The sequence below is a fragment of the Micropterus dolomieu genome, linkage group LG22, assembly GCF_021292245.1.
Source record: "Micropterus dolomieu isolate WLL.071019.BEF.003 ecotype Adirondacks linkage group LG22, ASM2129224v1, whole genome shotgun sequence".
Classification (NCBI taxonomy): domain Eukaryota; kingdom Metazoa; phylum Chordata; class Actinopteri; order Centrarchiformes; family Centrarchidae; genus Micropterus; species Micropterus dolomieu.
In genome coordinates, this window is record NC_060171.1 from 29,812,533 (window position 1) to 29,829,623 (window position 17,091).

At 41.6% G+C, this 17,091-nt stretch overlaps 1 protein-coding gene across 1 annotated transcript in view; it reads right to left on the minus strand.

Moving 5' to 3' along the window:
- Positions 1-14,115, minus strand: part of jph3b (junctophilin 3b) — a 51,994-nt gene extending 37,879 nt beyond the window's left edge. Inside the window, exon 1 of the mRNA XM_046036542.1 lies at positions 12,387-14,115. Within this exon, the coding sequence (XP_045892498.1) occupies positions 12,387-12,768 (382 nt within the window). The 5' untranslated portion in view covers positions 12,769-14,115. The remainder of the gene's footprint in view (positions 1-12,386) is intronic.
- Between the last annotated feature and the right edge of the window lie 2,976 nt (positions 14,116-17,091).

Below are 17,091 nucleotides of genomic sequence, written 5' to 3' on the forward strand. Positions count from 1 at the left end.
TCCCTCTTTAGATATAAATATATTTTTTATCCTTCTGTTAGTATTATATTTACATTATTGTCAGTGTCAGTATCCTGACTAGCAGGACTTGCCAAAAATTCAACAGAAAAACTGGTGGAGCTAGCATCTAATCACGATGATGGTCTTGATACAAAATGGGTGAGGGGAAAAATAACGCGGGCTAGCTAGGTGGTACGTAAGATGACTAATCCCGCCTACTAAGCAGTGATTGGTCAATAATTTTCTCTAACTGGTGGAACCAGCAGTCATTAGGCACAACACCAGACCTATTTAAAACATCACGCTTAAACATCGAACAAATCCAAGATAACCTATGTGAGGCGATTCAGAGGTCTTCTCAGTTGTGCAGAGGGGCACTGCTAGTTTTAGCACTTTTATTCTGATATTTTACTTTATAGTGGGCTTACCTGGTTCATACCCCTGAATAAATGTGTGTGGGACTCAACAGCAATTGTTTGCCTCAGAGCCTCTAACAGGATAATCTGGCTATGTCTGAATGAAAGGTACAGTATGTGTAACTTTATTCTTGTTAATGTTCAGTATCACAATTTACAATATTTCCACAGCACATACATTTTTTTTATGTATGTACTGGTTATAAAGTGATTCTTATTGACAAGAGATTATGATTTTTGACTTGAAAATAAGTTTGAGAAATCTCCCCGCAGTAATGTAGTAGTAACGGCAGTATCAGAGAAGCAGACAGTTTCTGGACTTCACGTTCTCTCTGGTATGTGTATACAGTCGTATTTTTGATCAGATAACTTGACAAGGCAATAAGCTGAGGAGTAGTACTGTACATGGGAGTGGCTTCCTCTTGTCTGTCCATCCATTCTCATTCATTCACACCATGCCTCTGTACTACCGGCACCCGCGGCTGCATAAAAGTCCTTACATCCCCATGTAGCTGAAAAGTAGGGCATCTGAGTGTGTGTGTGTTTCCATCATTCCTCTCTCTGTCTCTCTCTCTCTCTCTCTCTGTCTCTCTCTCTCTCACACGCACTCAAACGGAAGTGTGTGTTCCAATAGGAGTGCAAGTGATCCATCCCGCCTGCCCGTACCTCTGATGTAACAGCACTCTGATTCATTCTGTAGCAAACGCATTTGCTCTAACCAAACTCCATGACCAAATAAGGACTGCAACCACGTTCTCTGTCTCTGTCGCAAACACACACAAACAGTTCCCTTGTGGGCTCAAGTGTCAGTGAAGTGGGAAGTGCTGAATGAAGCCAATGTTTTCAGCCAATCACACACTCATACAGGCACAAGAAGCACATTCACAGCATTGTTCAAAAAACTTCAGCTAGAGTTGGTGTTGTTCCTGAACCTTGCCCTCCTCATTAGGACGATAGGCAGCCTTTTATCCCTCATACACACACATAAACAAAAAACAGAGCCTGTGACATAAACAGCTGGCCAGCACATCTGGCCAGCGCCTTTGTAATCATGTCAGTACACAGCTGTACGACCATATGACAGACAGATCAAAGAACACACATAGACACATACACACACACACACACACACACACACACACACACACAAACACAAACACAAACAGCCATGCAACAGCTTGACAAGGTTACCATGTCAATAAATGGCCGCCAGCATGCTTGAGCAGGAGAGTGAGACACAGGGCAACAAAGAAGAGAGACAGTCCTCCCTGAGTATTCTGAGCATTACCTGTGATTATGTGTGATGGTGTTTCTGATACAGGCCACATTTTTGGTAATAAGATTTCTGAAAAGTTGATGTTTAGAATGAGGAAACCCCAAACTGATTGCAGCATAACCAAAACAATAGCTGTGTCCCAAATCCATACCACATACTAATTATAAGCAGGTTCTGAGGATGCAGCCTGTTCCAGTTCACACCGGAAAAGTTACAAAATAAATTATACTCATATACATACTAAATCAGGATCATAGCTACATTTCTTTGTTTAATTGGCAATGGTATCCTTAAACAAATAGTTCAACAGTTGGGAAATATGCTTATTCGCTTTCTTGCTGAGAGTTAGATGAAAAGATACCACTCTCACACCTGTCTGTTCAATATGTAAGTGGTTAGCTTAGAGTAGCATACAGACTGAAGACAGAGAAACAGCTAACCTGTGTGTCCAAAGGAAAAATCAGCCTGCCAGTAGCCCTGAAGCTCATCACTTATCTCATTATACCTTCTTTAAACCATAGCTGTTTTACAGGGGGTTCGTGGCACTATTTTGTCTGTCGTCAGCTTGAGGTTGCCAGGCACCCGGTGGAGACTCCAGGAAGTCACTGCTCCTGGTAAAGAAATAGTCGGGAAAAACACCCCCATAAAACACCGTTTTTACACAAACCAGATACAGCATGTTCATTTGTGAGCTTTAGAGATGCTGATAGGCTCCTAGTTTCCATTCTTTATGTTATGCTAAGCTAACTGATTGCTGGCTGTAGCTTCATATTCACCAAACAGACCTAAAGATAATATTAAAACTTCAGATGTCACTCATCCCAGTGTGGGAATCAAGAAAAAGTATTTTACACATATTTGTTTCTCATTTGTAAAGTATTGAATGGAACTACACACAGTTTTATAGCTACCAACAGTACAAACTACAGCCTCCAAACATAAAGTTGAATCAACAGCTCTCTGAATCTGAACATTATAACCTTCATAAAGGTAGGATGTACTGCAGGGTCATTGTATCAGACTGCATTAGTTTTAGCTTGGTGTACATAAGAAACTGGCAACTGAGTGTGTGAGTGAGTAAATATATGTGAAGCAGTGTGTGTGTTATTTGCTTTTTCATGATTTCTTGGAAGCATATACAATCAGTAATGTCTGAGTAAATAAAATATTTAGTGGAGCACTGGGCTGCGTTTCCAATGTGGGCCTGTCGCTCTCCATGGTGCTGAAAAATACAGACTGCGGGGTAGATTGTTGGTGGTTATATTCCAACAAAATCAAACCCATTTACAGTTTTTATGTGAAATCAGTGTATTACATGGAAACTCTAGGAAACATGAGCGCCTGCCAGAGTAAGGTCCACACTTCACCCAGTCAGAAGAAAAACAGTCCATTTGTGCACTAAAGCTGCTTCTCCAACATCACATTACCTGCTTTGTGACAAGAGAGACATGCAACAGCAGATTAGGTTATCCTCTTCTCATCATTTCATCATTTTATGTAAAGGTTTGAACCCCAGGCCTACAGTTGTGAAAAGAATCCACTTCACAACTCGCATGCCAAAACGATTTCACTGAGTCTGCCTGGAGGTCAACAGGAAGCGCTTTCAAATCATATGGGCCTTTAACCCAGGCCGGGGCTACTGCTGGCACGAGGTAGACACACAGAAAGAGTTAACGCGGAGAGATCAAAGCTGCGGAAACATCACAGAGGCACAGTGATTTGATCACGCGCCAACCCCCAGGCTGAATTCATAATTGTCTCTTTAACAAACACGCGCGTCTGTTCTCTATTTCTAGGTTAAAAACCATCTGTCTCTTAGTGTCTCTATTTGATTCTAAGGATACAGCAGCCGAAGACAACTTGTCGAAATCTGTAAATTCTGCTAGTTAGTTTGAACTGTACTTCTCTTCTTTCGATTTCTCTTTTTCTATCTTTTCACTTGTTCCAGGGTAGTCAAATTAGCTCCTGTGCATCTACATTACTGCATAGTAGTAGCCTCAGTAATATGGATTTGTGAAGCACAGCAGTAAGAAAGAGAAAGAGAAATGGAGCAAGACTGCCTGTGAAGGCGTTGACATTGGTTATTTTATGAATTATTAATATGTTGTTTCACCATGTCAGCACTTGCATGTCGGAGGAGTGTCTGTGTTTGTGTATGTGAGAGAAATGGGGAGGGAGAGTAAGATTAGACAACACAGGGTCATGTAACAGTTTTCTCATATTGTTTGTAACAGCAGTGGAGGTTTCTGTGATTTTAATTCTTCTGTTTTCATCCAATGCTCCATTACCACATCTAAGAAATGTCTAATTACAACAACAATAATTAGATTATGCATACTAGATAACTGCACAAACATACTGAGGTGGGGAGGGGGTCTGAACCTTGAAAGTTTTATTAAAGTTTGGATGGTGAAAAGTTTTTTATAAAAATTACACCCGCCCCTTGAAAAAACTTTATTACCCTTCCCCCATCTCATATGTCAAAACAAGTGCTTTCAGGGCAAACTCCCTCATTAGTCCAGTTGGTATTGTATCGGCAGCAGTGCAGGGCAGACTTCTATGATAGATATTTAGAGTTTTCATGTTTCAGACAGCACCGCTAATCCTCACTACAAACATCCAACCACTCTCCCATTACATAAGCTAAAGTCTGCAGTGGGGTCGTTGTGGTAGTAGAGGAGACGCGTATTAGCAATGACCCTAAATAAAACCCACCAAAGCAGAATGCAGTTGCCACTTCTGAATGCTTTCTTCCCTGTACAATTGGAGCGCATCTATGGGAAATTCAAAAAAGCAATGTACAAAAGCTGAGGAGGTGGATTTTCTTTGACAGCACCATTTATGGGTGATGTGCCACTTTATGTGTGCCACATAATGTGCAATGCTTTTAGGAGAAAGAAGTAAATCTAGTGAGCTACACATGTAAGTTTGTGTCCTTGAACGCCCGTGGATTTACATTTTATATCAGTTGCTATAAAGTGATGTATACAGTAGAGTAAGAACGACCGAAAACAGAAACATAGATGTAAACCACTTTTTCAAGATAACCCATAAGATCAGGTAACACAGACACACCAGCTGCTCAGGCAAAATGAAAGACAGATGGTAACTCAAGACAGGTAGACAAGACAACTGACAGGCAACAAGCCATACAGACAGGCAGGATAAATAGTTAGACAGACACATCACAGATATGCTGGACAGACAAGCTAAACTGTGAAATCACTGAATACCAAAAGCAAGGGAAGTCAGTTCAAAGCTAAACCTCTGCCTCTGTAAATCACTGTGTGGGACCATTATCCGTTTAAGAGATTTTGCTTAGTCTTTCAGATTTCCATTTCAGGATTATTTATCTGCTAAAAAATTTTATGAAAAAGACCCATGATAACATGATGGTATGCTGTCGCCCTAAACATCATAAACCAATGGTTATTATTTGTACACACAAATAACTTTGTAGAAATACAAATTGATTGTCTTCACTTATGTCCTTTTGAATCCCCAAATCAATTATACATTAAACAGGCCCCGAAGGACATCAAGTGGCTGGCACGAACACAAACCTTAGCCTCAATACCAAATGGATGGTTGAATGTGTTCTAAGACAACGAAATGTTTCATATGGTGTGGTCAGAAAGACAGTCCTGTTTGATTTCTGCAATAGCCAATGTCTTCATCAACATCCGCACACTTTGCTGAACCATCGTGGAACAAGACACATTTAAAGGAAAAGACATGCTGTATCTACGCAGAACAAGTGTACTAGTATTAAGGATGGATCACAGGTAACCTGTGGGGTTTCCTTGTATACAGTAAGAAACAACAACATATTGAGGCCTCACAAATGTGTTAATTAAACATTTGCAAAGCCAGTTAAAATATTTCGAATCCTCCATCATTTACATTAATGTTTGCTAGATAGCTTAATCTCATGCATGTGCACTATGTGTATCCTAGTGCATGTGCATGAGATACAAACAAATCACGGACCCGTTCACGAAAATACAGCACCACTGTACCTTAAATGTTAAAATGTAAAATGTAATGTTGCAATTTTTTAAATGTAAAAAATAATGTCAATTATCAGTTTAAGTTTAATTAAAAAGAAGCCAGAAATGCTAGTGAATGAAAACGAATGAGAAGATTGAAGGGGATAAAAAGCAAAGATAATAAACCAAACAAAGAAGAAATCTGAAAAGGCAGTCATCCCTACCTTAACTTACCTGGTCGAGATGCTTCACCCTCTATGTCAGACCAAGACTGCAATACATGGCAACTGTGCAAACAAGTGAGTGATCACACTCCTATCCATATCAGGCAAAGTGATTAACAGGACCATCTTGAACAGAATAAAGGAATTAGTCAGTATTCAGCTATAGGAGGAAGCCACTGGATTTCACAGAGCTGTACTGTACTGACAAAATTACAACTCTGTATGCTGTTTGAGCAATGATGGTATATAGCATTCCCCTCCACAACCATCTAATTACTTAAGGAGTATCTGACGTCATGGATAGGAAGACTCTGGAATATTCTTCAACATTGTGGTATATCAGTCATGTTTGTTAACATTATGAAAAACCTGCATGAGGCAATGACCTGCAAAGTAGTCCATAAAGGGCAACTCACAAAGGCTGGACTGAGGTTAAGGATGCCTACTGTCACCTTTTCTATTCTTGCTGGCAATTTAAAACAATCAAAAACATTCACAGCCTACAAGGCGTTGGACATAACTTGACAATCTGTACTTTGCAGATGACTTGGCATTACTGTCCCATACTTATCAACAGATGCATGAGAAGACCGGTACTGTTGCACTCGTAGGATAATCTGGACTCAACAACCACAGAGGAAACTCCAAGATCCTCAATGCGAGAACAATCGGTCCCAGTGCAGCAATGGCAGGTGACGGTTTGAAAGAGGTGGACAGTATCATACATTGACAAGTGAGCAGCACAGATGCTGCCATTACAGCAAGGATTTGCAAAGCAGAAGCAGCTTGCATGCAACAGCATTACAAACAACATTAGAAACATAAAGAAACTACCCTTGCAAAACAGGATTAGGCTATTCAACACCAATGTCAAATCAGTCCTACTTTATAAAGCAGAGGCATAGAGGGTCACCATGAAAGCTATAAATAAAGTGCATACATTAATGAATACATGTCTGAAAATAATTCTGACTTATTATAAACCTGTAGAAGACACAAGGAGGAAAAGACAACAGGGAGAGGTAAGTCACCTCAGCAAGATGGCCAACAAACAGAAAGATGGGACACTTCTGAAGCTAGCTACCAAAGCCAAGATAGGGATGTCTGGATAGCTCTTGTTGGTGACCTACATCCCAAGACCTTTGGACCTAGTGTCATGCTAAGGACACTTCCGCAGTGTTTATGTTTGCTGACAGAGGGACTTGAACCCGTTGTTGTTGTCTGAGACCCTGACCTCGTCTGTCTTGGTCTGTCTGGTAAAATACTTTCGTCTTGAAAGTCATCAGAATGACACAATGGTGATGTACAGCATTAAAAAATGGTCCTCCTCAATACTGCCAATCGAAACATAACCCATCTACATGTGAGGCTGAGCAGTCCAGGATGATAGAAGACACAGTGGCGCTGTTAGCGTCCTCCCACACGCTAAAACTGGCTGCAAATATATTCTCTCAAATACCGTCTTTTACATTCCCCAGTCATCAAGCTTCCAAAGCACATGTCTTACCATTACATTACTGTACACGACATAAAGCACGTCTTTGACTTAATTTGGCGCATCTATCATATATCAGTGTATCTAAACTTGAGAAATTAATTTATTATGTCAGCTTACATTACATGATCAGGGCTGGAATAACAATTGCTACAGGATGATTATAATGTTGTATTAGCCAACAGCTAGCTCACAAGCCTCGTTTAATGAAGAATCTGTGATAGGATGTGCCTTGATCACACTTTTTCTTTTCTTTGTAGCGTTTGGTGCAGTCTTCATTTAAGGCAGAAAAAGGGAGAGATGAGTGAGCTTCTGTGTGGTTGACACTGTGTGTGGCATATAAGCCAGTCAGACACAACAACCGCTGCTGCTGTAATGTTTAGCCGTTACCACTGTTGTACACAGTGACAGTTGTAATCTCATGCCTCTCCCTTTGTGACTCACTTCTCACTAAAATGATTACTGAAGCTGTCTTTTCATTCTTCTCCGTCCCTCCCTCTGTTTTTCTCTGTGCGTGGTTGTTAATCAGTCAGCTTAGGTCTTCATCTCAGTAAACACCATTAGCCCGGAAGGCCAAGTCAGCCAATCGGAGCCCAGTAGCGCAGGCTGGGCGGCCAATGGCAGCGAGGAACACTGAGTCTCTCGTGACACGCTGACCTGCTGCATGTCGGTGAGCGTTGCTATGGAAACCCTACTGTACAGAGCAACTCGGTGGAAATGCGGTGTAGCGAAGGAGGAATAAAAGAGGTGGGAGGAGAGGAGAGAGGAATGTTGGCAAACGTAGGAGAGGAACAAAAAGCCAAACAGCAGCGATGAGATAGAGGAGGCATGTTTCCTAGAAGGGTGGCATCAGGTGTAGTTGGAGGGGAGAGTGGGACTGACAGTCACTTTAGACCTGACTGTGGGAAATATAGTTGGCTCTAAAGTGCACAGCATGTTCCAGAAGTACGTAGGCAGCAGAGCATATTTGAATGTTTTGGCTCCTGACTCTTATTGCTTTGGACATGACAGAGCCCTGAGGTGGCAAAGATAGACTGTCAAGCTTTAACCACTTAAGGAACTATGAACTTTCAATGGTAGAGTTTACTTAAGAGTGCCAATGGTATTTGGGCATATTAACATCACATTCAACAATTATGTCATTTTGGTTTCACTATCTTTATCTGTGGGGACGATTATAGTCTGCATAATTTACGCCCAGCTTATACAAGGAAGATCCATTAAATCACAAAAGACTGACAAGTGAATTTGTGACATTTCAAAGTCACAGTCATTTTGTTCATTAAAGATAAATTACATTACTGTAATTAAAAACAAAGGCCATATACTGTGTACCTGCTAAATTATGTCAGAGTTCAGTGTAACTATAAAAGTGTTTTAATACTGTGGCTGTCCTGGACCTTATACCTGCACAGGACAAATGTGCAGCATCAGTGGCATGAGGTGGTAGCAGACAAAATGCTTCACTCAAGTAACTCTTAAATGGCTGAACAACCAAAATATAATTCATAATTTAGCAAATTAGATTGGCAAAATCAATGTTATTACTATATACTGTAGCTAAAGCTCAATTAATCTTTATCTTTTATTATATTATATTTTTAATTATTGCTAAATCAAATGATTCAATGTGTAATGTGTGCTTTTTAGGCTCTTTTATCTTGTTTTAGTTTAATGATACATTTACCATTCTAATCAACCGTGTTTCTGTCAGGAGCATAAAACCACTATGTTGCTACATTTGACAGATAAAGTCAGCAACTAGCAGGTAAATACATTAGAACATTTAGCTGCTAGAGAGAGAGAGATTTCTCAAAACAAAACAGATTTAAAAAGAGAGTGACTTATGTGTCAGGTGACCAAAAACACAACTCCAAATGAATGGTAATGTTGCTTCATGTCTGCTCAATGTGTAATGTTAGATAGTTGTTTGCTAACACGTTAGCCGTAATAACTTTATGAGATGATATTGGGCAGTGTGTCAGGCAGATTGCTTCAGAGTTACTCTGCCTTCTGGGCAGAAATTAGTTACCAGAGCTTTAGATACATGAATTGCTTTTTCGAATCAAGCTAGCGCCAAGATACAACAGGTCCACTCTGCTTAATTCTTAATTAATGTAGCATTTTAAAAGATCTTTTAAGTGAAACTATTTTTGCCAGACAATGCTTCACCTCCTGTTGAGTTGTTTTAATTTGTTACAGCATGAGAGTTTCTGTACCATTAGTCGCTTGACAGATATAATCTTTGTCTTTACCTCATCTGTGTGAACGTCTGAGAAACAACTGTTACATAGTGTCCCCTGCCATACCAAGGGTGAATGCAGTTCTAGAAAGTTATTCTCCCCAAGGTTTTACTCTTTGCCATGACTTTTGAAGAACACAGAATCAAGCTAACTGATGCAATGTGAAAAGAGACTAAATTAGCATAGAGCTAAAGATAACTCAGGGAGGGAAATGTGCCAGGTGAAAATACTAGAAACAGACATGTAAGCCATGTGAGCCAAATCAAGGTAAGGTTTATTCTGGTAATAGATGAAATAGATTATCATTATAGAAAATACATTCCCTCTTTGGACACTAAATTATATATATATATATATATATATATATATATATATAATTTTGAGGGTATTTCTTCTTATATTTATGTTAAATTTGGTGGTGTCATGCTCCAGCTGGATCAGTAACTGTCTATGTTAAAACATTTTAGTGTGACATACATTTTTATCGCTTCATAGATTTAAATAAAGGACAAATGTATGTTGTTATAATAAGGACACTGTGTACTGTTGTAGCAAGATAAACACTCATAACTAGGCCAGTCTCTGCTGCATTTACAGTATGTGGGTTCAAATACTTCCCAGAGCTACAGTGCCTCTCCAACACATCTCTCTCTGGGAGGTTTTCTTAGACTACCACTTTTTTTGCTGTCCATTTTTGTCTTTCCCCTTATTTCTGAAATGATCTCACTCATCTCCTGATTAGAGCCTATCCCTAATAGTAATCACGATAATCATCCAGCCAGCCATCTTTCCATTATCTGTTCATCATTTAACTGGTCCATTCATCCATCAATCTGTACATCTGTCGATTCATCTATCCCTCTCTCTGTCGGTAAGTCCATCCCATCTGTGTGGTTAATCTGTCAAGCCAACTTCTTCTCCTTTATCCTGACTCAACCTCTAAAGTCAGTCTGGTCTAAGGATTTTATCGGGCTGCTCGGGACTATATGTGTGTGTGTGTGTGTGTGCGCGAGCCGATGTAAAACGGCCTGCTAGTTGTAGAGTTATGTAACAAAGATTTAACTGCATGCATGCTACTGTCAGCTCAGTCAACCAGATTTCGCGTGTGTGCATTAATGCACGCACAATGTGTATGCTCAGTGTGTATCTATTTTTAAGCAGGAATCCACATGTCCGTCTCATTACCAGTGACTGAACTGAGCCCTGGTCTAAGAGACTCAAAGTGCATTGATTTCTATTTCAATTTGATGCTGATCCAAAAGATCTACAAATTAAAGCACCTTCAAAATAGGTTACATGTGCAAAGGGGCTTACATTTTATCGTGTGACTCATAAATGATAAGAATGTTGTTGCCATAATCAATATTTTAGCGTTTAACAGCATTCAAACATTAAAAATAATAGAGTCACGGATGTATTAAACATGCATTAAAGTGGGCATTGCCTAATTTGGTAAAACCGTCAGATTCAGGCATATTACAGGTGGATTGTTTTCAGGGTTTTTTTTCCAGAAATGCTGGTCCAGCATTCTATTAGTGGATCCATCACTTTGGGCCAGAAAAAAATATCTCAGTAATTACTGGATGGATTGGCACAACATTTTGTACAGACATTCATGGTTTACAGAAGATGAAGCCTAACGACTTTGGCATTCCTGTGATTTTTCCTCTAGTGCCACCATGGGATTTACATTTGTGTACATCTAGTTCAGACATTCATGATCCCCAGAAGGTTAACTGCGTTAACTTCGATCCCCCTTTATCTAGAGCCATCATAAGCTCAAAATATTAATTCATACAGTACTTTGGCTTCTGACCAAATACCTACCAAATGAATGTCATTCCTATCAACCTCAGCTGTACCTTATGTATAGTGCTAGTTAGTAAATGCTAGCATGCTAACACACTAAAGTTAACTAAGATGGTAAACATGGTAAACATTGTAACAGCTTAGCATCAGCATGTCAGCATTGTCATGCTGAACTTGTTAGCATGCTGACTTTAGCATTTAGCCTCACAGAGCCCCTAATGACTGTAAACTAAAACCACCATCCTACATGGTCACCGGTGTGAATATTTTGTTCTGTGGTGTATTTAATCAAATATTTTACAGCATGGTTGGCTATACGTCGATGGGGAAACTGAGGGTGAAGACATGGAATTGATGTCTCTAAATGTTCTGTTAAATGATAATGACATTGTAATCTTTTTTCTGAAACATTTCGTTTTCTTGGAACTTGTTATTTGGGAGCTGTTGTCCTTGTCTGTCCCTCTAACTTTTTACTCATCCCTTAAGACTGCATGGCCTGAATTAAAGGCCTCCAAATACACAGCATGTCCTCATGCAGCTGAAGTGAGGGGTGAGGTTTGGGAGGAACGAAGATGAGGAGGAAAAGGACGGGGAAAGGAAGAGTCAGAGGTTGAGAATAATTTTCAAAGCCTGCCCTGATGCTGATACGTGTGTGTGTGTGTGTGTGTGTGTGTGTGGCGACGAGGCACGGCAGAAGAAACCTGACCTGAGAAGACCTCGAGAAAAACTCCTCCTACATCTGTCACCTCTGTAACTGTCAATCACTCTCCAGTAACAAGTCAATTTCGCCGAGGACAGTTGTCATATCGCTCCTTGACAGGCACTGTCAAGGAGCGATATGCACTGGTTCACACATCTTCGCATACACACACTCAAACCCACCCCCAAAACATACACAATTCATCTACTCATGTGTCTCTCCTCCCCCTCTTACCTCCATCTGAGTACGTCTCTGTTCCATATCCGTCCTGCAGCCCGTTGTTCCATGTCCCCTCGTACTTCCCGCTTGTCCCTGTGCTCTCCCGCAGACCGTAGCGTCCCTTAAAGCCATGCGTCCACTCGCCCTTGTACACCCAGCGGCCTTTATTCTCGACGCCCACACCGTGTCTCTTGCCCTGAGCCCAGGTGCCCTGGTAGGTGTTCCCGCTGGGCCAAGTGTAGACACCCAGCAGCTCAAAGCCATGGGCCCAGGACCCGCAATACTCGCCCTGTCCCTTGGGTCCCGTGCAGATCCCATGGCCGTGCGCCTTGCCCTCCTCCCACCCTCCGCAGTATGACCCCCCATCGTCAAAGTTGAACCTGCCGCCAGTGGACATGCATGAAACAGGTCTTGGCAATTCCCCTGAAGCCTCGACAAAAAGAAAAAGAAAAGAAAAAGAAAAAAAAGGGAGGAAAAAGAAGGACAGGTTGGTGCTAGAACCAATCCATGGAGCGGAGTTTGGAGGTAGGTGAGGTCAGGGGTGAGGAGGAGAGAGTGGGAGGAAGAAGGAGAGAACTCCCACACAAATCAAGCACCCCTTGTTTTCAGCTGGTTTGGGGAAGAGGAAGGAGAAACAAGCTGAACAACAAAACTTGGCCCCTCACAGGGTGTCAGGGGTCTCCCGGCGTGGTGGGAAAGGGTGATGCTGTTCACTCCATCCTCTTGGTGGGCTCTTTGTAGCATCGGCTAGCACTTTCCTGCTTCTCCATGGCAGATGCAGGTGAGAGAGGAGGAGAGTGGGCCCAGAGCTGCCATTATCCTCTCTCAGCAGGAGTTTAAACCATCAGGCAGCTCCACCAGCCTGCCATGGTCAGCCTACACAGCCTACGACACACAACTCTTCCTCCTACTCCTCTCCTGCTTTCCACTCAGTCCCCCGCGTTCAGCCGCCTCCTACCTGATGATGCCTACACCTCTCTGGAGTGTAGAGCTGAGAAGTCTCCCCCGATGGCAGCCTTTCAAACCTCCAACCCTCTGGCATAGAAGCCACCCTTTGGCTCACTGATCAGCACCAAGGCCCAAACTGGAGCAGTGACATGTTGAGTGATGGAGAAAAAAGAAAGAAAGAGAAAGACTCTCCTCCTCATCAATTGTTATTTCTCCGAGACCGCTGCTAATGATCAGACAAAAAAAAAAGACCATTTAAAGTCAGACTCAGAATCTGTAGCTCACTTCAGGGTTCACCATCCTCTTCTTATTCTCAGCCCCCCCCCAGTCACACACACACACACACACACACACACACACACACAGCGCCGGGTGAAGGAAGCAAAGGAACACACACAAGCATAGACAGAGGCAGAGACGAAAGAATGGGGGAAAACAGAAAAGGTAATCTGCTAGGCTGCCTTCTTTTTTTGTCTGTCCTGTCTTGCTGGATAGCAGCAATGCAGTCTCCTGCCTTATGCACCAACACACTACACAAAGGCACACACACGCACACACTTTCTGACTGCCGGTGCGCACACACACAGACAACGAAAATAAACAACTGAATTGATTAATTTCTTCTCCTCTGTTCCCTCTCTCTCAGTCTGTCTGCAGATCTTTAATCCACTGCGTCCATAAGTGGTTTATCCTTTGCATGGGTTGCCTTCAGGTTGCCTACTTGATGAAATAACATCCATCTATATGATCCTGTTTTGGTGTGTTCTGTCCTCTTCAGCATCTCCTGCTCGTCTCCATGTTTCCCTATGGAGCACCGGCTGACGCACAGGCTGCCTTCCTGCCTGGGTCTTACAATCTCTTCTCCTCCTACGGCTGGATCTCTGTATCTCTCTCTCTCCTGATCTCTGTGTGTGTGTGTGTGTGTGTGTGTGTGTGTCTCTCAGAAAATCTGCTCATTAGAGAGGACTGTTCCAATGCAGCCAACAAACTCCCCCTCCTCCTGCTCAGTAGCACACTCCAGCTCTTAAAGGGACAGACCTTTTAAAGTCAGACAGAGACTAACTTCTCTCTCCCTCCCTCATCTGAAGTTTTTTTTATTATTATCATTTACTCACCCTTTGTCTTCTCTTTCTGGATTTTGTCTCAGTCTCAGTTGGTTGACATCTGAGGGTCAATGAATGCAGTGGTAGTACTACATATTTTCAGTCAGCAGACAGGGGGAGTATTAAAAGAATAGCTCAACTTTTTTGGCAAATACACCTGTAAGCTTTCTTTCTAAGAGTTAGATTAGAAAATTGATACCACTCTCATGTCTGCATGGTAATTATGAAGCTACAGCCAGCAGCTGGTTAGCTTAGCTTGGCAATGTTAACTAGTGAGCGTTAGAAGTGCTGATTGACAGATTTTCTTTATCTTTGGACAGAGCCAGGCTGGCTATTTCCCCCTGTTTCAAGTCTTTATGCTAAGCTAGATGACAACTCCTTGCTCTAGTTTCACATTTAGCAAACAGAGGTTAGAGTGGTGTCAGTCGTCTTATCTAACTCAGGCCCAGAAATCAAATTATTGATTTTTCCAAAATGTGAAATGTCCAAAACTATTCGTTGAAAGAGTAATTCAATCTTTTGAATTTTTTTGTTGGTCATATAGTCATTTTATCATATCATATACTATTATTATTGCATCAGCAGTTCTTTGTCTTTTTCAGAGAGAACCAAGTAATCCTGCCTTCACGACGGCAGTTATCATAAAAATGCTTCCCATTCTTCAGTTGCACTTTAGATTCCCATCTTTCCTTGGACCTCTTTGTGTTGTCTCAGATCATGAAGTATACATATCCTCAAATGTGCACATCCACCTTTGCCATGTTGTCAGTCAGTAGTTTTATCAACAAAAAAAGTCTGTAGCAAGCAAAGTGTAAAACAATTACTCCACAAATTCTATTCCAATTCTTTTGGTATTCGTGTCATATATCCTACATATGCAATGATGATTGCTGGGTAATATGTGTAGCCTATGTTTCCCAATCTTAAATTTCTATTTGATCATGTGACAAGATGACAAGACTCCGGCTGGGTGAAACGCAATATCTGACAAACTGACTAGCAGAGCCCACCTGCAAGCTAGCAGTCATGCCGTTCAAACATAAAAATTGTTGCAAGAAGAGACGAGAGACGAGTTTGAAATTGTCTTTATATCCCAACGGTAATGAATGAATCAAATGCTTTGACAATGCACAGCCAATCATTTCACTCGGTCCACCTGAAATGATTGGCTGGCCTATACCTCGCTGTCTACCTGCATGCGCTCTGCCCGTGCACTCATTGAGCATGAACATTTTTTGGGGGGAGTGGTTTTGGAATTTGGCCTGAAAGGAGGGGGCGGGATTTTCTTTCAAAATCTATTTTTCTCTTGTTAGTTCTCCAACGTTGTCTATCCTAACTTTGAAAAGCAATACATTTTGTTCCAGGGCAGTGACTGGCTTGCTGGTTGCAATGCAATACTGAAGAAAAGCTGAAAGCTGGGTGTGTGTTTTTTTCCAATACAGTTTACACTAAAGTTGGTTTGCAAATGTCATAGAGGCAAGCGATGGATATATTAAGAAAACTTGATAACATGTTGCCAGATGCCGCCCTATTATACCCTGCGTAAATTGCTAACTGGGTGCATTGTGCAGAAAAAGTTTTTCAGGGTCTCTCAGGCTTCCATGTTTTGGGCCAATAGAGCATGCGCACTGGAGTCCTTCCAGCTTGTTGCCTGCACACAAAAGTAATGTGTTACTTAGTGACCTGTTATTTCTTATTGGGCCTTTCAGCTTAAATTTTGATGATAGTTAAATATCAGCTGATAACCAAAAAGCAGGCAGTGGAGATGCGGCGATATTGTGCTGTCAAATGTTGTCCGAGACAGTAGTGGTACCTTCAGGCATGATAAACCACGTGAGATGTATTTATTTGACTGCAATGTTTATTGCTGTTGCTACACACATTTTTTCTTTTTGTTTAGTTTATATTGGTCGAGCAACAGTTTTCTGCCTTGTGTGATTTCGTAGTGTATTTATCTTTTAAGTGTCTTGCACAATGGCATTAATGGTGTTGGAGGGAAGAGGAGTGAATTAAAATCCCTACTCCACCTTGGACCTCCTTATTTGAGTTTTTTTTGCGCCAAAGTGAACCACTTAAAAGATGTTTAGATCTCAGTGTGGGCAGAAAGGAAACACCAGGTAATATACATGTTACTAAATTTTAGATTAACTCCCCTTAGAAAGTCTGCCCCCTCCTACCTCTCCCTGACTGTCCTCTCATCCTTCCTCCTCAGATCACAAAGTCCCTTCCTCTCTCCCACTTCTTGCCGTGTCCTCTTTCCCTGTTCAGCTCCTCCCTGCAGCTGTCTTGGCTTTTGTTGTCCTTGTCCTTCTGTCTGCCAGTGTCTGAGAGAGCTAAGCCAATTCCAGCCCAGATTACAGTAATAAAATCACAGTGAGGCTGGGGATTACGGCTTAGGCCGTTAAACACACTGGTTGTAGAGGGGGTTGGTGTGGTGGCAGAGGATGCGAGAGAGAAGACTGAGCAGGTGAATGAGAGGGCAAGTGGGCAAAGGCGCGGTTAATGTGATATCCTGACCACAACCAAGGGCTTAAGATTTAAAGAAGTTAGTAACACATTTTTATGTACCCACAAATTGATGACATCATCTAAACAGAATCAGAGCTAAGAAGGCACTGACAGAATCATCATAATGATTACTTGGTCATTACATTATATATATACATATA